The sequence below is a fragment of the Oncorhynchus tshawytscha genome, unplaced genomic scaffold, assembly GCF_018296145.1.
Source record: "Oncorhynchus tshawytscha isolate Ot180627B unplaced genomic scaffold, Otsh_v2.0 Un_contig_919_pilon_pilon, whole genome shotgun sequence".
NCBI lineage: Eukaryota > Metazoa > Chordata > Actinopteri > Salmoniformes > Salmonidae > Oncorhynchus > Oncorhynchus tshawytscha.
This window is the reverse complement of record NW_024609510.1, coordinates 95,622-114,481: the sequence shown is the minus strand read 5'-3', so window position 1 is coordinate 114,481 and position 18,860 is coordinate 95,622. Positions and strand designations below refer to the sequence as shown.

Below are 18,860 nucleotides of genomic sequence, written 5' to 3'. Positions count from 1 at the left end.
ATGGTATCCTCAATGAAATGATCAAATATACAGACAACAAATTCCAATTGGCTATACTAAAACTCTTTAACATCATACTTAGCTCTGGCATCTTCCCCAATATTTGGAACCAAGGACTGATCACCCCAATCCACAAAAGTGGAGACAAATTTGACTCCAATAACTACCGTGGAATATGTGTCAACAGTAACCTTGGGAAAATCCTCTGCATTATTATTAACAGCAGACTCGTACATTTCCTCAATGAAAACAATGTACTGAGCAAATGTCAAATTGGCTTTTTACCAAATTACCGTACAACAGACCATGTATTCACCCTGCACACCCTAATTGACAACCAAACCAACCAAAACAAAGGCAAAGTCTTCTCATGCTTTGTTGATTTCAAAAAAGCCTTTGACTCAATTTGGCATGAGGGTCTGCTATACAAACTGATGGAAAGTGGTGTTGGGGGTAAAACATACGACATTATAAAATCCATGTACACAAACAACAAGTGTGCGGTTAAAATTGGCAAAAAACACACACATTTCTTCACACAGGGTCGTGGGGTTAGACAGGGATGCAGCTTAAGCCCCACCCTCTTCAACATATATATCAACGAATTGGCGCGGGCACTAGAAAAGTCTGCAGCACCCGGCCCCCTGCTAGAATCCGAAGTCAAATGTCTGCTGTTTGCTGATGATCTGGTACTTCTGTCACCAACCAAGGAGGGCCTACAGCAGCACCTAGATCTTATGCACAGATTCTGTCAGACCTGGGCCCTGACAGTAAATCTCAGTAAGACCAAAATAATGGTGTTCCAAAAAAGGTCCAGTCACCAGGACCACAAATACAAATTCCATCTAGACACTGTTGCCCTAGAGCACACAAAAAACTATACATACCTTGGCCTAAACATCAGCGCCACAGGTAACTTCCACAAAGCTGTGAACGATCTGAGAGACAAGGCAAGAAGGGCATTCTATGCCATCAAAAGGAACATACATTTCAACATACCAATTAGGATATGGCTAAAAATACTTGAATCAGTCATAGAGCCCATTGCCCTCTATGGTTGTGAGGTCTGGGGTCCGCTTACCAACCAAGACTTCACAAAATGGGACAAACACCAAATTGAGACTCTGCACGCAGAATTCTGCAAACATATCCTCTGTGTACAACATAGAACACCAAATAATGCATGCAGAGCAGAATTAGGCCGATACCCACTAATGATCAAAATCCAGAAAAGAGCTGTTAAATTCTATAACCACCTAAAAGGAAGCGATTCCCAAACCTTCCACAACAAAGCCATCACCTACAGAGAGATGAACCTGGAGAAGAGTCCCCTAAGCAAGCTGGTCCTGGGGCTCTGTTCACAAACACAAACACACCCCCAGGACAACAGCACAATTAGACCCAACCAAATCATGAGAAAACAAAAAGATAATTACTTAACACATTGGAAAGAATTAACAAAAAAACAGAGCAAACTAGAATGCTATTTGGCCCTACACAGAGAGTACACAGCGGCAGAATACCTGACCACTGTGACTGACCCAAAATTAAGGAAAGCCTTGACTATGTACAGACTCAGTGAGCATAGCCTTGCTATTGAGAAAGGCCGCCGTAGGCAGACATGGCTCTCAAGAGAAGACAGGCTATGTGCTCACTGCCCACAAAATGAGGTGGAAACTGAGCTGCACTTCCTAACCTCCTGCCCAATGTATGACCATATTAGAGAGACATATTTCCCTCAGATTACACAGATCCACAAAGAATTCGAAAACAAATCTAATTTTGAAAAACTCCCATATCTACTGGGTGAAATTCCACAGTGTGCCATCACAGCAGCAAGATTTGTGACCTGTTGCCACGAGAAAAGGGCAACCAGTGAAGAACTAACACCATTGTAAATACAACCCATATTTATGCTTATTTATTTTATCTTGTGTCCTTTAACCATTTGTACATTGCTAAAACACTGTATATATATATATAATATGACATTTGTAATGTCTTTATTGTTTTGAAACTTCTGTATGTGTAATGTTTACTGTTCATTTTTGTTGTTTTTCACTTTATATATTCACTTTGTATGTTGTCTACCTCACTTGCTTTGGCAATGTTAACACATGTTTCCCATGCCAATAAAGCCCTTGAATTGAATTGAATTGAGAGAGAGAGAGAGAGAGAGAGAGTGTGGATAAAGTCGAGAAAAAGAGAGATAGAGAGAAAGAGAAGAAGAGAAGAAGAGGAGGAGTGCCCAATATTAGGAGCCGGTCATATAATTGGAAGTACATGAAAAATGAAGTGTCAGTTTGGTCAATAAAGGTCAAGGGTCAGAGGAGCTGGAGCACAGAATGTGCTCATTAGAGCCACCAATCAGATCGCGCTTGGCCGCCCAGACCATTAGTCATCACAGAAAAGAAGGGGGTAGTCACACACCACGCCATCTCTCTCTTTATCCATTCCTACTCTCTCTCTCTCTTTCTCTCTCTCTCCCTTTATCTATTCCTACTCTCTCTCTCTCTCCCTTTATCCATTCCTACTCTCTCTCTCTCTCTTTCTCTCTCTCCCTTTATCTATTCCTACTCTCTCTCTTTCTCTCTCTCTCCCTTTATCCATTCCTACTCTCTCTCTCTCTCTCTCTTTCTCTCTCTCTCTCCCTTTATCCATTCCTACTCTCTCTCTCTCTCTCTCTCTCTCTCTCTCTCTCTCTCTCTCTCTATCCATTCCTACTCTCTCTTGTCTCTCTTCTCTCTCTATCCATTCCTACTCTCTCTCTCTCTTTCTCTCTCTCTCTCCCTCTCTCTCTTCCTCTCTCTCTCTCCTCTCTCTCTATTCCTACTCTCTCTCTCTCTTTCTCTCTCTCTTCCTTTATCCATTCCTACTCTCTCTCTCTCTCTCTCTCTCTCTCTCTCTCTCTCTCTCTCTCTATCCATTCCTACTCTCTCTCTCTCTCTTTTCTCTCTCTATCCATTCATACTCTCTCTCTCTTTCTCTCTCTCTCCATTCTCTCTCTCTCTCTCTCTTTCTCTCTATCCATTCCTACTCTCTCTCTCCTCCTCTCTCTCTCTCTCTTCCTCTCTCCTCTCTTTCTCTCTATCCATTCCTACTCTCTCTCTCTTTCTCTCTCTCCCTTTATCCATTCTATTCTCTCTCTCTCTCTCTCTTCTCTCTCTCTCTCTTTCTCTCTATCCATTCCTACTCTCTCTCTCTTTCTCTCTCTTTTCTCTCTATCCATTCCTACTCTCTCTCTCTCTCTTCTCTCTCTATCCATTCCTACTCTCTCTCTCCCTCTCTCTTTCTCTCTCTATCCATTCATACTCTCTCTCTCTCTCTCTCTATCCATTCATACCCTCTCTCTCTCTCTCTCTCTTTCTCTCTTTATCCATTCCTACTCTCTCTCTCTTTCTCTCTCTCTCCCTTTATCCATTCATATTCTCTCTCTCTCTTTCTCTCTCTATCCATTCATACTCTCTCTCTCTCTTTCTCTCTCTATCCATTCATACTCTCTCTCTCTCTTTCTCTCTCTATCCATTCATACTCTCTCTCTCTCTTTCTCTCTCTATCCATTCATACTGTCTCTTTCTATCTCTCCCCACTGTCTTTCACTCTCTCTCTTGCACTCAGTCTCTCGACATCATCCATCTCTCTCTATCTCTATCTCTTCCTCATCTTCATTCATTCTCTCTCTCTGTCTCTCCTGATCCTTCTCCTCCCTCATCTTCCTTCTCGTCGTTCTTACACTCCTCCCCTTCTTTTTCACCTCTTCATCTTCTTCTCTTTTCCTATACGTCTGCCTCCTCTCCCTCCTCTCTCTCCTCTCCCTCTCCCTCCTCTCTCTCCTCTGTCAAACATAGAAAGAGGTGACATAAAAGGAGCTCTATTTGTCTCTCTTTACTGCTACTATCGACTCTGCTCAGCGGTGTGGAAGGTAAAGTGCTCCTTCTCTCTGTTCATCACCCAGCTCTACTCTACCTCACTCTGTTCCATCACCCAGCTCTACTCTACTTCTCTCTGTTCCATCACCCAGCTCTACTCTACTTCTCTCTGTTCCATCACCCAGCTCTACTCTACATCTCGCTGTTCCATCACCCAGCTCTACTCTACATCTCTCTGTTCCATCACCCAGCTCTACTCTACATCTCTCTGTTCCATCACCCAGCTCTACTCTACATCTCTCTGTTCATCACCCAGCTCTACTCTACTTCTCTCTGTTCATCACCCAGCTCTACTATCTCTCTGTTCATCACCCAGCTCTACTCTACTTCTCTCTGTTCCATCACCCAGCTCTACTCTACTTCTCTCTGTTCCATCACCCAGCTCTACTCTACCTCTCTCTGTTCATCACCCAGCTCTACTCTACATCTCTCTGTTCCATCACCCAGCTCTACTCTACTTCTCTCTGTTCCATCACCCAGCTCTACTCTACTTCTCTCTGTTCATCACCCAGCTCTACTCTACATCTCTGTTCCATCACCCAGCTCTACTCTACATCTCTCTGTTCCATCACCCAGCTCTACTCTACTTCTCTCTGTTCCATCACCCAGCTCTACTCTACTTCTCTCTGTTCATCACCCAGCTCTACTCTACCTCTCTCTCTGTTCCATCACCCAGCTCTACTCTACTTCTCTCTGTTCATCACCCAGCTCTACTCTACTCTCTCTGTTCCATCACCCAGCTCTACTCTCTGTTCATCACCCAGCTCTACTCTACTCTCTCTGTTCCGTCACCCAGCTCTACTTCTCTCTGTTCATCACCCAGCTCTACTCTCTCTGTTCACACCCAGCTCTCTCTCTCTGTTCATCACCCAGCTCTACTCTCTCTCTTCATCACCAGCTCTACTTCTCTCTGTTCATCACCCAGCTCTACTCTACTTCTCTCTGTTCCATCACCCAGCTCTACTCTACCTCTCTCTGTTCCATCACCCAGCTCTACTCTACCTCTCTCTGTTCCATCACCCAGCTCTACTCTACTTCTCTCTGTTCATCACCCAGCTCTACCCTGCCTCTCTCTGTTCATCACCCAGCTCTACCCTGCCTCTCTCTGTTCATCACCCAGCTCTACCCTGCCTCTCTCTGTTCATCACCCAGCTCTACCCTGCCTCTCTCTGCCTGCTGGGCACTGGCTCTGCAAACAACCCTCACACACGGGAGCACACACACTCAAACTGCTAGCCTCAACATCATAGTCCTCAATAAAACATTAAGTTGCTTTTTTGCAGAAACCTCCTCCTCTCTCTCTCCCTCACCCCCCACCAGACCTCCTCCTCTCTCTCCCTCACCAGACCTCCTCCTCTCTCTCTCTCTCCACCAGACCTCCTCCTCTCTCTCCCCACCACCTCCTCCTCTCTCTCTCTCCTCACCCCACCAGACCTCCTCTCTCTCTCTCTCCCTCTCTCCCCACCAGACCTCCTCCTCTCTCTCTCCTCTCACTCTCTCACCCCACCAGACCTCCTCTCTCTCTCTCTCTCTCTCACCCACTCAGACCTCCTCTCTCTCTCTCTCTCTCTCTCTCTCTCTCTCTCCCCACCAGACCCAGACCTCTCTCCTCCTCACCCCACCAGACCCAGACCTCATCTCTCTCTCTCTCTCACCCCTCCTCCTCTCTCTCTCTCTCTCTTCTCTTCTCTCCCCCACCAGACCCAGACCTCATCCGCTCCCCCTCACCCCACCAAACCCCTCTCTCTCTCTCCCCCCCTCACCTCACCAGACCCAGACCCACTCCACCAGATCCACCGACAAACAGAAGAAAGTTGATGATTAGTATTAGCATTATTAGTGTTAATAGTATTATCATTATTAGTATAATATTTTTTATAATTAGCATTAGCAGTATTAATATTATTATCATTATTAGTATTAGTATTATAATTAGCATTTGCATTATTAGCATTATTAGCATTTCTTGTATTATTAGTATACTTAGCATTATTAGTATAATTAATATTAGCATTATTAGTATTATTAGTATTATAATTAGCATCAGCATTATTAGCATTATTAGTATAATTAGCATTAGCATTATTAGTATGATTAACATGAGTATTATTTTCATTACTACCAGTTTTATGATCATATACATTTTTCATCTACAATATGGCTCCAACTTGTTCCAACTGATGACTTGTATGTAATATATCCACATTACAAAATACTACTGGTAGGATTTTATACTCAGCCTGCACATCCACTACTCACTAGCCTATTATATGTTAGTGGTTGAGTGCTACACAATGCTGGTGGATGAGGTGAGGAGTCCCCCTTTCTTTGTCAAGCTCTGCATGAATCCAACCAATCAACCAATCAACCAACCAATCACCCAATCAACCAATCAATTAATCAACCAACCAATCAACCAATCAATTAATCAACCAACCAATCAACCAACCAACCAACCAACCAATCACCCAATCAACCAACCAACCAATCAATTAATCAACCAACCAACCAATCAACCAATCAATTAATCAACCAACCAATTACCTTAATCAACCAATTAATCAACTAATCAATTAATCAGCCAAACAATCAACCAATCGATTAATCAACCAATCAACCAATCAAACAATCAACCAACCAACCAATCAACCAATCAATTAATCAACCAACCAATCAATTAATCAACCAACCAATCAACCAACCAATTAATTATTCAACCAACCAATCACCCAATCAACCAACCAATCACCCAATCAACCAATCAATTAATCAACCAACCAACCAATCACCCAATCAACCAACAAATCAATTAATCAACCAACCAACGAACCAACGAACCAATCAATCAACCAATCAACTAACCAACCAACCAACCAACCAACCAATCAATCAATCAACCAACCAACCAACCAACCAATCAAGTATCACTACTACTTCAACATGTGTCCCAGTTTCGTCCATTGATGACTAGCATGTAAACCATTCATATTACAGAATACTACCCATAGTGCACTGTGTACAGACTGCACATACACTGTCCATTCCACATACTATTAATAAAGCTAACAGAATGTAGCTATTTAGCCGTCACAGTGAAGTTTGTAGAAATCTGCAAAAGAGCATCCCGTGTGTCTTACCCTGTTCTCTGCTGTTGTCCCGTGTGTCTTACCCTGTTCTCTGCTGTTGTCCCGTGTGTCTTACCCTGTTCTCTGCTGTTGTCCCGTGTGTCTTACCCTGTTCTCTGCTGTTGTCCCCCCTGTTCTCTGCTGTGTCCCGTGTGTCTTACCCTGTTCTCTGCTGTTGTCCCGTGTGTCTTACCCTGTTCTCTGCTGTTGTCCCGTGTGTCTTACCCTGTTCTCTGCGTTGTCCCCTGTGTCTTACCCTGTTCTCTGCTGTTGTCCCGTGTGTCTTACCCTGTTCTCTGCTGTTGTCCCGTGTGTCTTACCCTGTTCTCTGCTGTTGTCCCGTGTGTCTTACCCTGTTCTCTGCTGTCCCCTCTGTGTCCCGTGTGTCTTACCCTGTTCTCTGCTGTTGACCCCTCTGTGTCCCGTGTGTCTTACCCTGTTCTCTGCTGTTGTCCCCACTGTGTCCCGTGTGTCTTACCCTGTTCTCTGCTGTTGTCCCCACTGTGTCCCGTGTGTCTTACCTTGTTCGCTGCTGTTGTCCCCGCTGTGTGATGTGTGTCCCCCGCTTGACGGACCAGGTGTGCCTCCGGAGCGCGTGGATGCCGTGTCATCGTGTTCTCTGTTCCAGGAAGTCTACGAGAAGAGAGGAGGGGAGGAGAGTCAGTCTACAGGGTAGTCTAGAAGTCTACGAGATGAGAGGAGGAGAGGACAGTCAGTCTACAGGGTAGTCTAGAAGTCTACAAGAAGAGAGGAGGAGAGGACAGTCAGTCTACAGGGTAGTCTAGAAGTCTACAAGAAGAGAGGAGGAGAGGACAGTCAGTCTACAGGGTAGTCTAGAAGTCTACGAGATGAGAGGAGGGGAGGAGAGTCAGTCTACAGGGTAGTCTAGAAGTCTACGAGATGAGAGGAGGAGAGGACAGTCAGTCTACAGGGTAGTCTAGAAGTCTACAAGAAGAGAGGAGGAGAGGACAGTCAGTCTACAGGGTAGTCTAGAAGTCTACGAGATGAGAGGAGGAGAGGACAGTCAGTCTACAGAGTAGTCTAGAAGTCTACAAGCCAGAGTCTACAGTCTAGTCTACAGGGTAGTCTAGAAGTCTACAGAGAGAGGAGGAGAGACAGTCAGTCTACAGGGTAGTCTAGTCTACAAGAAGAGAGGAGGAGAGGACAGTCAGTCTACAGGGTAGTCTAGAAGTCTATAGATGAGAGGAGGGGAGGAGGACAAAGGGTAGTCTGTCAGTCTACAGGGTAAGTCTACAGGAAGAGAGGAGGAGAGGACAGTCAGTCTACAGGAGAGAGAGGAGGAGAGAGAGTGCAGTCTAGGATAAGTCTACAGATGAGAGTCTAGAGGACAGTCAGTCTAGGACAGTCTATATCTACAGTCTACAGGACAGTCTACTCTACTGTACAAAACAGTCTACAGGACAGTGTCTACAGGACAGTCTACAGGACAGTCTACAGGACAGTCTATATGCCAGTCTCCAGGACTGTTTACAGGACATTCTACATGTCAGTCTACAGGACTGTCTACCGGATAGTCTATATGCCAGTCTACAGGACAGTCTATATGCCAGTCTATAGGGCAGTCTACAGGACAGTCTACAGGGCAGTCTATATGCCAGTCTACAGGACAGTCTACAGGACAGTCTATATGCCAGTCTACAGGACAGTCTATATGACAGTCTACAGGGCAGTCTATATGCCAGTCTACAGGACAGTCTACATGCTAGTCTATATGCCTGTCTACAGGACAGTCTACATGCTAGTCTATATGCCAGTCTACAGGACAGTCTACAGGTCAGTCTATATGCCAGTCTATATGCCAGTCTACAGGACAGTCTACAGGACAGTCTACAGGACAGTCTATATGACAGTATACAGGACAGTCTACAGGACAGTCTATATGCCAGTCTACAGGACAGTCTACATGCCAGTCTCTACAGGACAGTCTACATGCCAGTCTATATGACAGTCTACAGGACAGTCTATATGCCTGTCTACAGGACAGTCTACATGCTAGTCTATATGCCAGTCTACAGGACAGTCTACAGGTCAGTCTATATGCCAGTCTATATGCCAGTCTACAGGACAGTCTACAGGACAGTCTACAGGACAGTCTATATGACAGTATACAGGACAGTCTACAGGACAGTCTATATGCCAGTCTACAGGATTGTTTATAGACAGTCTACAGGACAGTCTACACGGCATACATACTATTTTAGTTTGCCCATTATAGGCCATCACTGCCTACATGTTGCTGAAACAAAATACAAGACAGCTACAACCCAAGAACCAAGCCAGAGCCTACAAGTGATGGCATCCTAGCACACCAGACCCCAGAAAGAACGAGAGAGAGAGAGAGAGAGAGAGAGAGAGAGAGAGAGAGAGAGTTGTTACTGTTGTCCCGTTGACAATTTTGATTCTCATTTTTATTTTATATTGTAAATATCCAAAATAAGCTTTGGCAATATGTACATTGTTACGTCATGCCAATAAAGCAAATGTAATTTAATTGACAGAGGAGAGAGAGAGAGAGAGAGAGAGAGAGAGAGAGAGAGAGAGAGAGAGAGAGAGAGAGAGAGAGAGAGATAAGAAGTAGCATATTACCACAGAGAGAGAGAGAGAGAGAGAGAGAGAGAGATACTGAGAGAGAGAGAGAGAGAGAGAGAGTAGATATTTAGAGAGAGAGAGAGGGACTGTAGATATTACCATAGCATATTACAGAGAGAGAGAGAGAGAGAGAGAAAGAGAGAGAGACAGAGTTGAGACTGAAGGGAGAGAGAGAGAGAGGGAGAAGTAGCATATTACCACAGAGAGAGAGAGAGAGAGAGAGAGAATTCCACTGAGAGAGAGAAGAGAGGGAGAAGTAGCATATTACCACAGAGAGAGAGAGAGAGAGAAAGAGAGAGATATGTTGTTAGAGAGAGAGAGAGAGAGAGAGAGAAGTAGCATATTAATTCACAGTTGAGAGAGACTGAGATATTTAATTCTAGAGAGAGAGTTAGAGATATTTAATTCCAGAGAGAGGGAGAGAGTTGAGAGAGGGAGAAGTAGATATTTAAGAGAGAGAAGTAGCATATTACCACAGAGAGAGAGAGAGAGAAGTAGCATATTACCACAGAGAGAGAGAGAGAGAAGTAGCATATTACCACAGAGAGAGATGTCGTAGTCCAACTATGCAACAGATGTGATAAAACACCTCGCACCAAACCAGAGTGAACTAACTGAGAGGTGACGAGAGACAGAGATGTAGAGAGCTACCCAGGAGACTCACATGTTTTATACCTGTATGTGTGTGTGTGTGTGTGTGTGTGTGTGTGTGTGTGTGTGTTACTGTAGATATTTAATTCTAGATGTTGTTACTGTAGATATTTAATTCTATATGTTGTTACTGTAGATATTTAATTCTATGTGTGTGTGTGTGTGTGTGATATTTAATTGTAGTGTTGTTACTGTAGATATTGTTACTGTAGATATTTAATTAGTGTTGTTACTGTAGATATTTAATTCTGTGTTGTTACTGTGATATTTAATTCACACTCTAATGTGTGTGTGCGTGTTTGTTGTGATGTTGTTACTGTAGATATTTAATTCTAGTGTGTTACTGTAGATATTTAATTGTGTCCTGCTGTACAGTAGGAAACAAGTGGTGGAGACAGGAGGATAAAGGTACTCGGAACACACACACACGCACACACACACACTCACGCACACACACACACAGTTACAGTCACACACACACACACAGTCACACACACTCACAGTCACACACACTCACACACACTCACACACAGAAACCGTCCCCATGGCGAGAAGACCCAGTATACAATAAAACCCAAAACAGATGTCCCTGTCTATTTAATTCCCTGTGCCTACTGTAAAGCAACATTTAATTACACATATACTTACTGTACACACACAATTCCAGACACACACACACACAGACATTTAATTCAGACACACACACACAGATACAAACACACATGTTGTTACACAGATATTTAATTCACAGATGTTGTTACACAGATATTTAAACATTACAGATGTTGTTACTGTAGATATTTACACACACACACATGTTGTTACACACAGATATTTAAAACACACAGATGTTGTTACTGTACACACACACATTTAATTTAGACACACTGTAGATATTTAAATCAGATACACACACTGTAGATATTTAAACACAGACACACACACTGTAGATATTTAAACACAGAAAGGAAAAACGGACCATATTGTCATCAGATGTTGTTACTGTAGATATTTAATGTAGATGTCCTCATACTGTATCTATTTAAAATCTGTCTGTTGGTATGTTCGTCTGAACTTCTCCTTTGGTTTATGAAATCCAGATGTTGTTACTGTAGATATTTAATTCTAGATGTTGTTACTGTAGATATTTAATTCTATATGTTGTTACTGTAGATATTTAATTCTAGATGTTGTTACTGTAGATATTTAATTCTAGATGTTGTTACTGTAGATATTTAATTCTAGATGTTGTTACTGTAGATATTTAATTCTAGATGTTGTTACTGTAGATATTTAATTCTAGATGTTGTTACTGTAGATATTTAATTCCAGATGTTGTTACTGTAGATATTTAATTATAGATGTTGTTACTGTAGATATTTAATTCTTGATGTTGTACTGTAGATATTTAATTCTAGATGTTGTTACTGTAGATATTTAAATCTAGATGTTGTTACTGTAGATATTTAATTCCAGATGTTGTTACTGTAGATATTTAATTCTAGATGTTGTTACTGTAGATATTTAATTCTAGATGTTGTTACTGTAGATATTTAATTCTAGATGTTGTTACTGTAGATATTTAATTCTAGATGTTGTTACTGTAGATATTTAATTCTAGATGTTGTTACTGTAGATATTTAATTCTAGATGTTGTTACTGTAGATATTTAATTCTAGATGTTGTTACTGTAGATATTTAATTCTAGATGTTGTTACTGTAGATATTTAATTCTAGATGTTGTTACTGTAGATATTTAATTCTATATGATGTTACTGTAGATATTTAATTCCAGATGTTGTTACTGTAGATATTTAATTATAGATGTTGTTACTGTAGATATTTAATTCTTGATGTTGTACTGTAGATATTTAATTCTAGATGTTGTTACTGTATATATTTAAACCTAGATGTTGTTACTGTATATATTTAAATCTAGATGTTGTTACTGTAGATATTTAAACCTAGATCTTGGTACTGTAGATATTTATTTCTATATGTTGTTACTGTAGATATTTAATTCCAGATGTTGTTACTGTAGATATTTAATTATAGATGTTGTTACTGTAGATATTTAATTCTAGATGTTGTTACTGTAGATATTTAATTCTAGATGTTGTTACTGTAGATATTTAAATCTAGATGTTGTTACTGTAGATATTTAATCCTAGATGTTGTTACTGTAGATATTTAATTCTAGATGTTGTTACTGTAGATATTTAATTCTAGATGTTGTTACTGTAGATATTTAATTCCATATGTTGTTACTGTAGATATTTAATTCTATATGTTGTTACTGTAGATATTTAATTCTATATGTTGTTACTGTAGATATTTAATTCTAGATGTTGTTACTGTAGATATTTAATTCTATATGTTGTTACTGTAGATATTTAATTCTAGATGTTGTTACTGTAGATATTTAATTCTAGATGTTGTTACTGTAGATATTTAATTCTAGATGTTGTTACTGTAGATATTTAATTCTAGATGTTGTTACTGTAGATATTTAAATCTAGATGTTGGTACTGTAGATATTTAATTCTAGATGTTGTTACTGTAGATATTTAATTCTAGATGTTGTTACTGTAGATATTTAAAATCTAGATGTTGGTACTGTAGATATTTAATTCTATATGTTGTTACTGTAGATATTTAAATCTAGAAGTTGTTACTGTAGATATTTAAAATGTAGATTTTGTTACTGTAGATATTTACAATCTAAATGTTGTTACTGTATATAATTAAAATGTAGATGTTGTTACTGTAGACATTTAATCATAGATGTTGTACTGTAGATATTTAATTATAGATGTTGTTACCATAGTTATTTAAAATCTAGATGTTGTTACTGTATATATTTAAAATCTAGATGTTGGTAATGTAGATGTTTAACGCTAGATGTCGTTACTGTAGATATTTAAATCTAGATGTCATAACTGTAGATATTTAATTCTAGATGTTGATACTGTAGATATTTAATTCTAGATGTTGATACTGTAGATATTTAATTCTAGATGTTGATACTGTAGATATTTAATTCTAGATGTTGATACTGTAGATATTTAATTCTAGATGTTGTTACTGTAGATATTTAATTATAGATGTTATTACTGTAGATATTTAATTCTAGATGTTGTTACTGTAGATATTTAATTCTAGATGTTGTTACTGTAGATATTTAATTATAGATGTTGTTAGTATAGATAATTAGCTCATTTAGATGTTAAAATAGAGGCAGCAGAGCTATTCAACGGAGTAAAAAAAGACAGTAAAATAAACCACTATTTTCAAATGGGATATTTTTCTATATGTTACCATACAGAGAAAAAAGTATGAAGCAAGTGAGGGATTACAGAATAATATTGAAATAAATATGCATTACTGCAAAACACAGGGCTGCAACAGAGTGCAGACAAAATACTGTTAAAGAACTGAATTCTAAAGTTCAGTCAGCAAATGATCATCAGACATGTTATTATGGAACCTTCTATGTTCTATTATGGAACCTTCTATGTTCTCATGACTATGAATTCACAGATCCTTTTATTCTTTCTCCTGGTCTCCCCACCTCTCAGTCTTTCTCCTGGTCTCCCCACCTCTCAATCTTTCTCCTGGTCTCCCCACCTCTGTCTTTCTCCTGGTCTCCCCACCTCTCAGTCTTTCTCCTGGTCTCCCCACCTCTCAGTCTTTCTCCTGGTCTCCCCACCTCTCAGTCTTTCTCCTGGTCTCCCCACCTCTCTGTCTTTCTCCTGGTCTCCCCACCTCTCTGTCTTTCTCCTGGTCTCCCCACCTCTCTGTCTTTCTCCTGGTCTCCCCACCTCTCTGTCTTTCTCCTGGTCTCCCCACCTCTGTCTTTCTCCTGGTCTCCCCACCTCTCTGTCTTTCTCCTGGTCTCCCCACCTCTCCCCACCTCTGTCTTTCTCCTGGTCTCCCCACCTCTCTGTCTTTCTCCTGGTCTCCCCACCTCTCTGTCTTTCTCCTGGTCTCCCCACCTCTCTGTCTTTCTCCTGGTCTCCCCACCTCTCAGTCTTTCTCCTGGTCTCCCCACCTCTCAGTCTTTCTCCTGGTCTCCCCACCTCTCAGTCTTTCTCCTGGTCTCCCCACCTCTCTGTCTTTCTCCTGGTCTCCCCACCTCTCTGTCTTTCTCCTGGTCTCCCCACCTCTCTGTCTTTCTCCTGGTCTCCCCACCTCTCTGTCTTTCTCCTGGTCTCCCCACCTCTCTGTCTTTCTCCTGGTCTCCCCACTGTCTCTCCTGTCTTTCTCCTGGTCTCCCCACCTCTCTGTCTTCTCTCTTTCTCCTGGTCTCCCCACCTCTCTGTCCTTCTCCTAGTCTTTCTCCTGGTCTCCCCACCTCTCTGTCTTTCTCCTGGTCTCCCCACCTCTCTGTCTTTCTCCTGGTCTCCCCTTCTCTCTGTCTTTCTCCTGGTCTCCCCACCTCTCTGTCTTTCTCCTGGTCTCCCCACCTCTCTGTCCTTCTCCTAGTCTTTCTCCTGGTCTCTCCACCTCTCCGTCTTTCTCCTGGTCTCCCCACCTCTCTGTCTTTCTCCTGGTCTTTCTCCTGGTCTCCCCACCTCTCTGTCTTTCTCCTGGTCTCCCCACCTCTCTGTCTTTCTCCTGGTCTCCCCACCTCTCTGTCCTTCTCCTAGTCTTTCTCCTGGTCTCTCCACCTCTGTCGTTCTCCTGGTTTCCCATGCCAGCCAATTGTAAATATACTACCTCGAACAATAGAGAGAAAGAAGAGAGAGAGCGAAGAGAGAGGGAGAGAGAGAGACAGACACAGAGAGAGAGAGAGAGAGAGAGAGAGAGAGAGAGAGAGAGAGAGAGAGGTATATGAAGTATATGATCCAACATCCCAGAATGCTGTGTGAGAGAGAAGAGAGAGCGTTCATAATCTGAAACACATGCTCGGAGTGCAAACGGTTAAAACCCAGCAAACTAGAGCATTTACCATTTACCAGCTCTCCCTACCTAACTACATATTCCTCTCCCTCCCTACCTACATATCCCTCTCCCTCCCTACCTACATATCCCTCTCCCTCCCTACCTACATATCCCTCTCCCTCCCTACCTACATATCCCTCTCCCTCCCTACCTACCCATCCCTCTCCCTCCCTACCTACATATCCCTCTCCCTCCCTACCTACCCATCCCTCTCCCTACCTACCTATCCCTATCCCTCCCTAGCTACCCCTACCTATCCCTCTCTACATATCCCTCTCCCTCCCTACCTACATATCCCTCCCTCTCCCTCCCTACCTACCCATCCCTCTCCCTACCTACCTATCCCTCTCCCTCCCTACCTACCCTCCCTACCTATCCCTCTCCCTCCCTACCTACATATCCCTCTCCCTCCCTACCTACATATCCCTCTCCCTCCCTACCTACCCATCCCTCTCCCTCCCTACCTACCATCCCTCTCCCTCCCTACCTATCCCTCTCCTCCCTACCTCCCATCCCTCTCCCTACCTACCTATCCCTATCCCTCCCTAGCTACCTACCTATCCCTCTCTACATATCCCTCTCCCTACCTACATATCCCTCCCTCTCCCTCCCTACCCCCCCATCCCTCCCTCCTACCTATCCCTCTCCCTACCTACCTATCCCTCCCCTCCCTACCTACCCATCCCTCCCTACCTATCCCTCTCCCTATCTACCTATCCCGCTCCCTCCCTACCTACATATCCCTCCGTCTCCCTCCCTACCTACCCATCCCTCTCCCTACCTACCATCCCTCTCCCTACCTACCTATCCCTCTCTCCAAAGCACTACTCCTACTTACTCTCTCCCTCTAAAGTCTCCCTCTCCCTACCTCCATCTCTCTCCTCTCCCTCTCTCCCCTCTCTACTCTCTCTCTCTCTCTCTCTCTACCTCTCTCTACCTCTCCTCCTCCTCCCTCACTCTCTCTCTCTCACTCTCTCTCCCCCTCGCTCTACTCTCCCCCTCTCCTCTCCCCTCACTCACTCTCCCCCACTCTCTCTTTCTCCCTAGCTAACTTTGCCTCTCCCTCAATCTCTCCCTCTCTCTCTCTCAATTCAATTCAATTCAATTCAATTCAATTCAATTCAATTCAAGGGCTTTATTGGCATGGGAAACATGTGTTAACATTGCCAAAGCAAGTGAGGTAGACAACATACAAAGTGAATATATAAAGTGAAAATATATAAAGTCTCTCTCTCTCTCTCTCTCTGTTTCTCTCTCTACCTCTCTCTCTACCCCTCCCCCCCTCCCTACCTCTGTCTCTCTCTCCCTCTCGCTCTCTCTCTCCCTTCCTCTCCCTCTCTATGACACAGTACTTGGTGCTTTATAAAATAGAGAGAACACTTGTTTATTCAGAAGTCAGCTGAGGATAAATGAACACTACAGCACCCCAGGGACTCAGAATGCCAAGCACCAAAACATAACTAAACATAACAAAAACCATGTTGTGTTTTTTACATTCACCAACAAATCCCACTTGAAAATATAATTACAATAGGGGTGGAAATGGCAAACTATTGCAGGAATTGTTATTGAACAAAAGAGAGAGAGCAGGCTGCCTTGTGGGAGATGGGAGGTTGAAGCACGGCCCCCTAGGAAAAGGTGGGCCGACTAGCCTGGTCTAGGACAGAACAGAACACACACAGACACACACACACACACACCAACAACGTTGGGCCAATTAGCCTGGTCTAGGACAGAACAGAACACACACACACCAAAAACGCTGGGCCGACTAGCCTGGTCTAGGACAGAACAGAACACACACACACACCAACAACACTGGGCCGACTAGCCTGGTCTCACAGAACACACACAAAACACAAGCCTGGTCTAGGACAGAACAGAACACACACACACACCAACAACACTGGGCCGACTAGCCTGGTCTAGGACAGAACAGAACACACACACACACACAACAACACTGGGCCGACTAGCCTGGTCTAGGACAGAACAGAACAGCACACACACACAACAACACTGGGTTGACAAGCCTGGTCAGACAGATTAGAACACACACACACCAACAACACTGGGCCGACTAGCCTGGTCTAGGACAGATTAGAACACACACACACACCAACAACACTGGGCCGACTAGCCTGGTCTAGGACAGATCAGAACACACACACACACCAACAACACTGGGCCGACTAGCCTGGTCTAGGACAGATCAGAACACACACACACACCAACAACGCTGGGGTGAGAAGCCTGGGCCAAAACAGCACAGTGAGGTTCACTACTGAGATCACAACACACAACTAATACAATAACACCCCCCATTATAAGAGGCCAGGCCTCAACAGAAAATACAACGTCAATAACTAAGTGCATAAACGGAGGGAAAGAAGATACTAACAGGCTGGTGAGCAGCAGTGGTGGAAGAAGTAGACATTGTCATATTTGAGTAAAAGTACAAAGTAAATGATACACATCAAATGCCATTAGCTCTTTCCACTCGTACCCCAAGCTATACAGTTTCAAAACAGTAGGTTAGGACACTCATAAGCATCTACAGTAGGTTAGGACACTCATAAGCATCTACAGTAGGTTAGGACACTCATAAGCACCTACAGTAGGTTAGGACACTCATAAGCACCTACAGTAGGTTAGGACACTCATAAGCACCTACAGTAGGTTAGGACACTCATAAGCACCTACAGTAGGTTAGGACACTCATAAGCATCTACAGTAGGTTAGGACACTCATAAGCACCTACAGTAGGTTAGGACACTCATAAGCACCTACAGTAGGTTAGGACACTCATAAGCACCTACAGTAGGTTAGGACACTCATAAGCACCTACAGTAGGTTAGGACACTCATAAGCACCTACAGTAGGTTAGGACACTCATAAGCACCTACAGTAGGTTAGGACACTCTAAGCATCTACAGTAGGTTAGGACACTCATAAGCACCTACAGTAGGTTAGGACACTCATAAGCACCTACAGTAGGTTAGGACACTCATAAGCACCTACAGTAGGTTAGGACACTCATAAGCATCTACAGTAGGTTAGGACACTCATAAGCATCTACAGTAGGTTAGGACACTCATAAGCACCTACAGTAGGTTAGGACACTCATAAGCACCTACAGTAGGTTAGGACACTCATAAGCATCTACAGTAGGTTAGGACACTCATAAGCATCTACAGTAGGTTAGGACACTCATAAGCATCTACAGTAGGTTAGGACACTCATAAGCACCTACAGTAGGTTAGGACACTCATAAGCATCTACAGTAGGTTAGGACACTCATAAGCACCTACAGTAGGTTAGGACACTCATAAGCATCTACAGTAGGTTAGGACACTACTAGAACTCTGTGGTGTCTCTGCTGTGTGCCCAGCCTGGGGAGGGGGACACTCTGTGGGGTCAGGGGGAACTCTGCTCTGTGGGGAGGGGGAGACTCTCTGTGGGGGGGGGAGGAACTCTGTGGGGTAGGGGAGAACTCTGTGGGGAGGGGGGAACTCTGTTTACATAGGGGGGCCAACTCTGTGGGGAGGGGGAACTCTGTCTTAGGAGGGGGAGGGGACTCTGTGGGGAGGGGTGAACTCTG

The 18,860-nt window shown here is 43.2% G+C and overlaps 1 protein-coding gene and 1 long non-coding RNA gene across 2 annotated transcripts in view; both read right to left on the bottom strand.

Annotated features, from left to right (window-relative positions):
* Positions 1–18,860, bottom strand: part of LOC112241756 (homeobox protein Meis1) — a 90,609-nt gene that overhangs the window by 46,681 nt on the left and 25,068 nt on the right. The window contains exon 7 of the mRNA XM_042315615.1: positions 7,576–7,687. Within this exon, the coding sequence (XP_042171549.1) occupies positions 7,576–7,687 (112 nt within the window). The remainder of the gene's footprint in view (positions 1–7,575; positions 7,688–18,860) is intronic.
* LOC121844987 lies at positions 4,078–4,597 on the bottom strand. Its single transcript, XR_006082259.1, has 2 exons — positions 4,453–4,597; positions 4,078–4,166 (listed from the first exon to the last, which is right to left on the bottom strand). It is a non-coding gene; the product is annotated as an uncharacterized LOC121844987 (long non-coding RNA).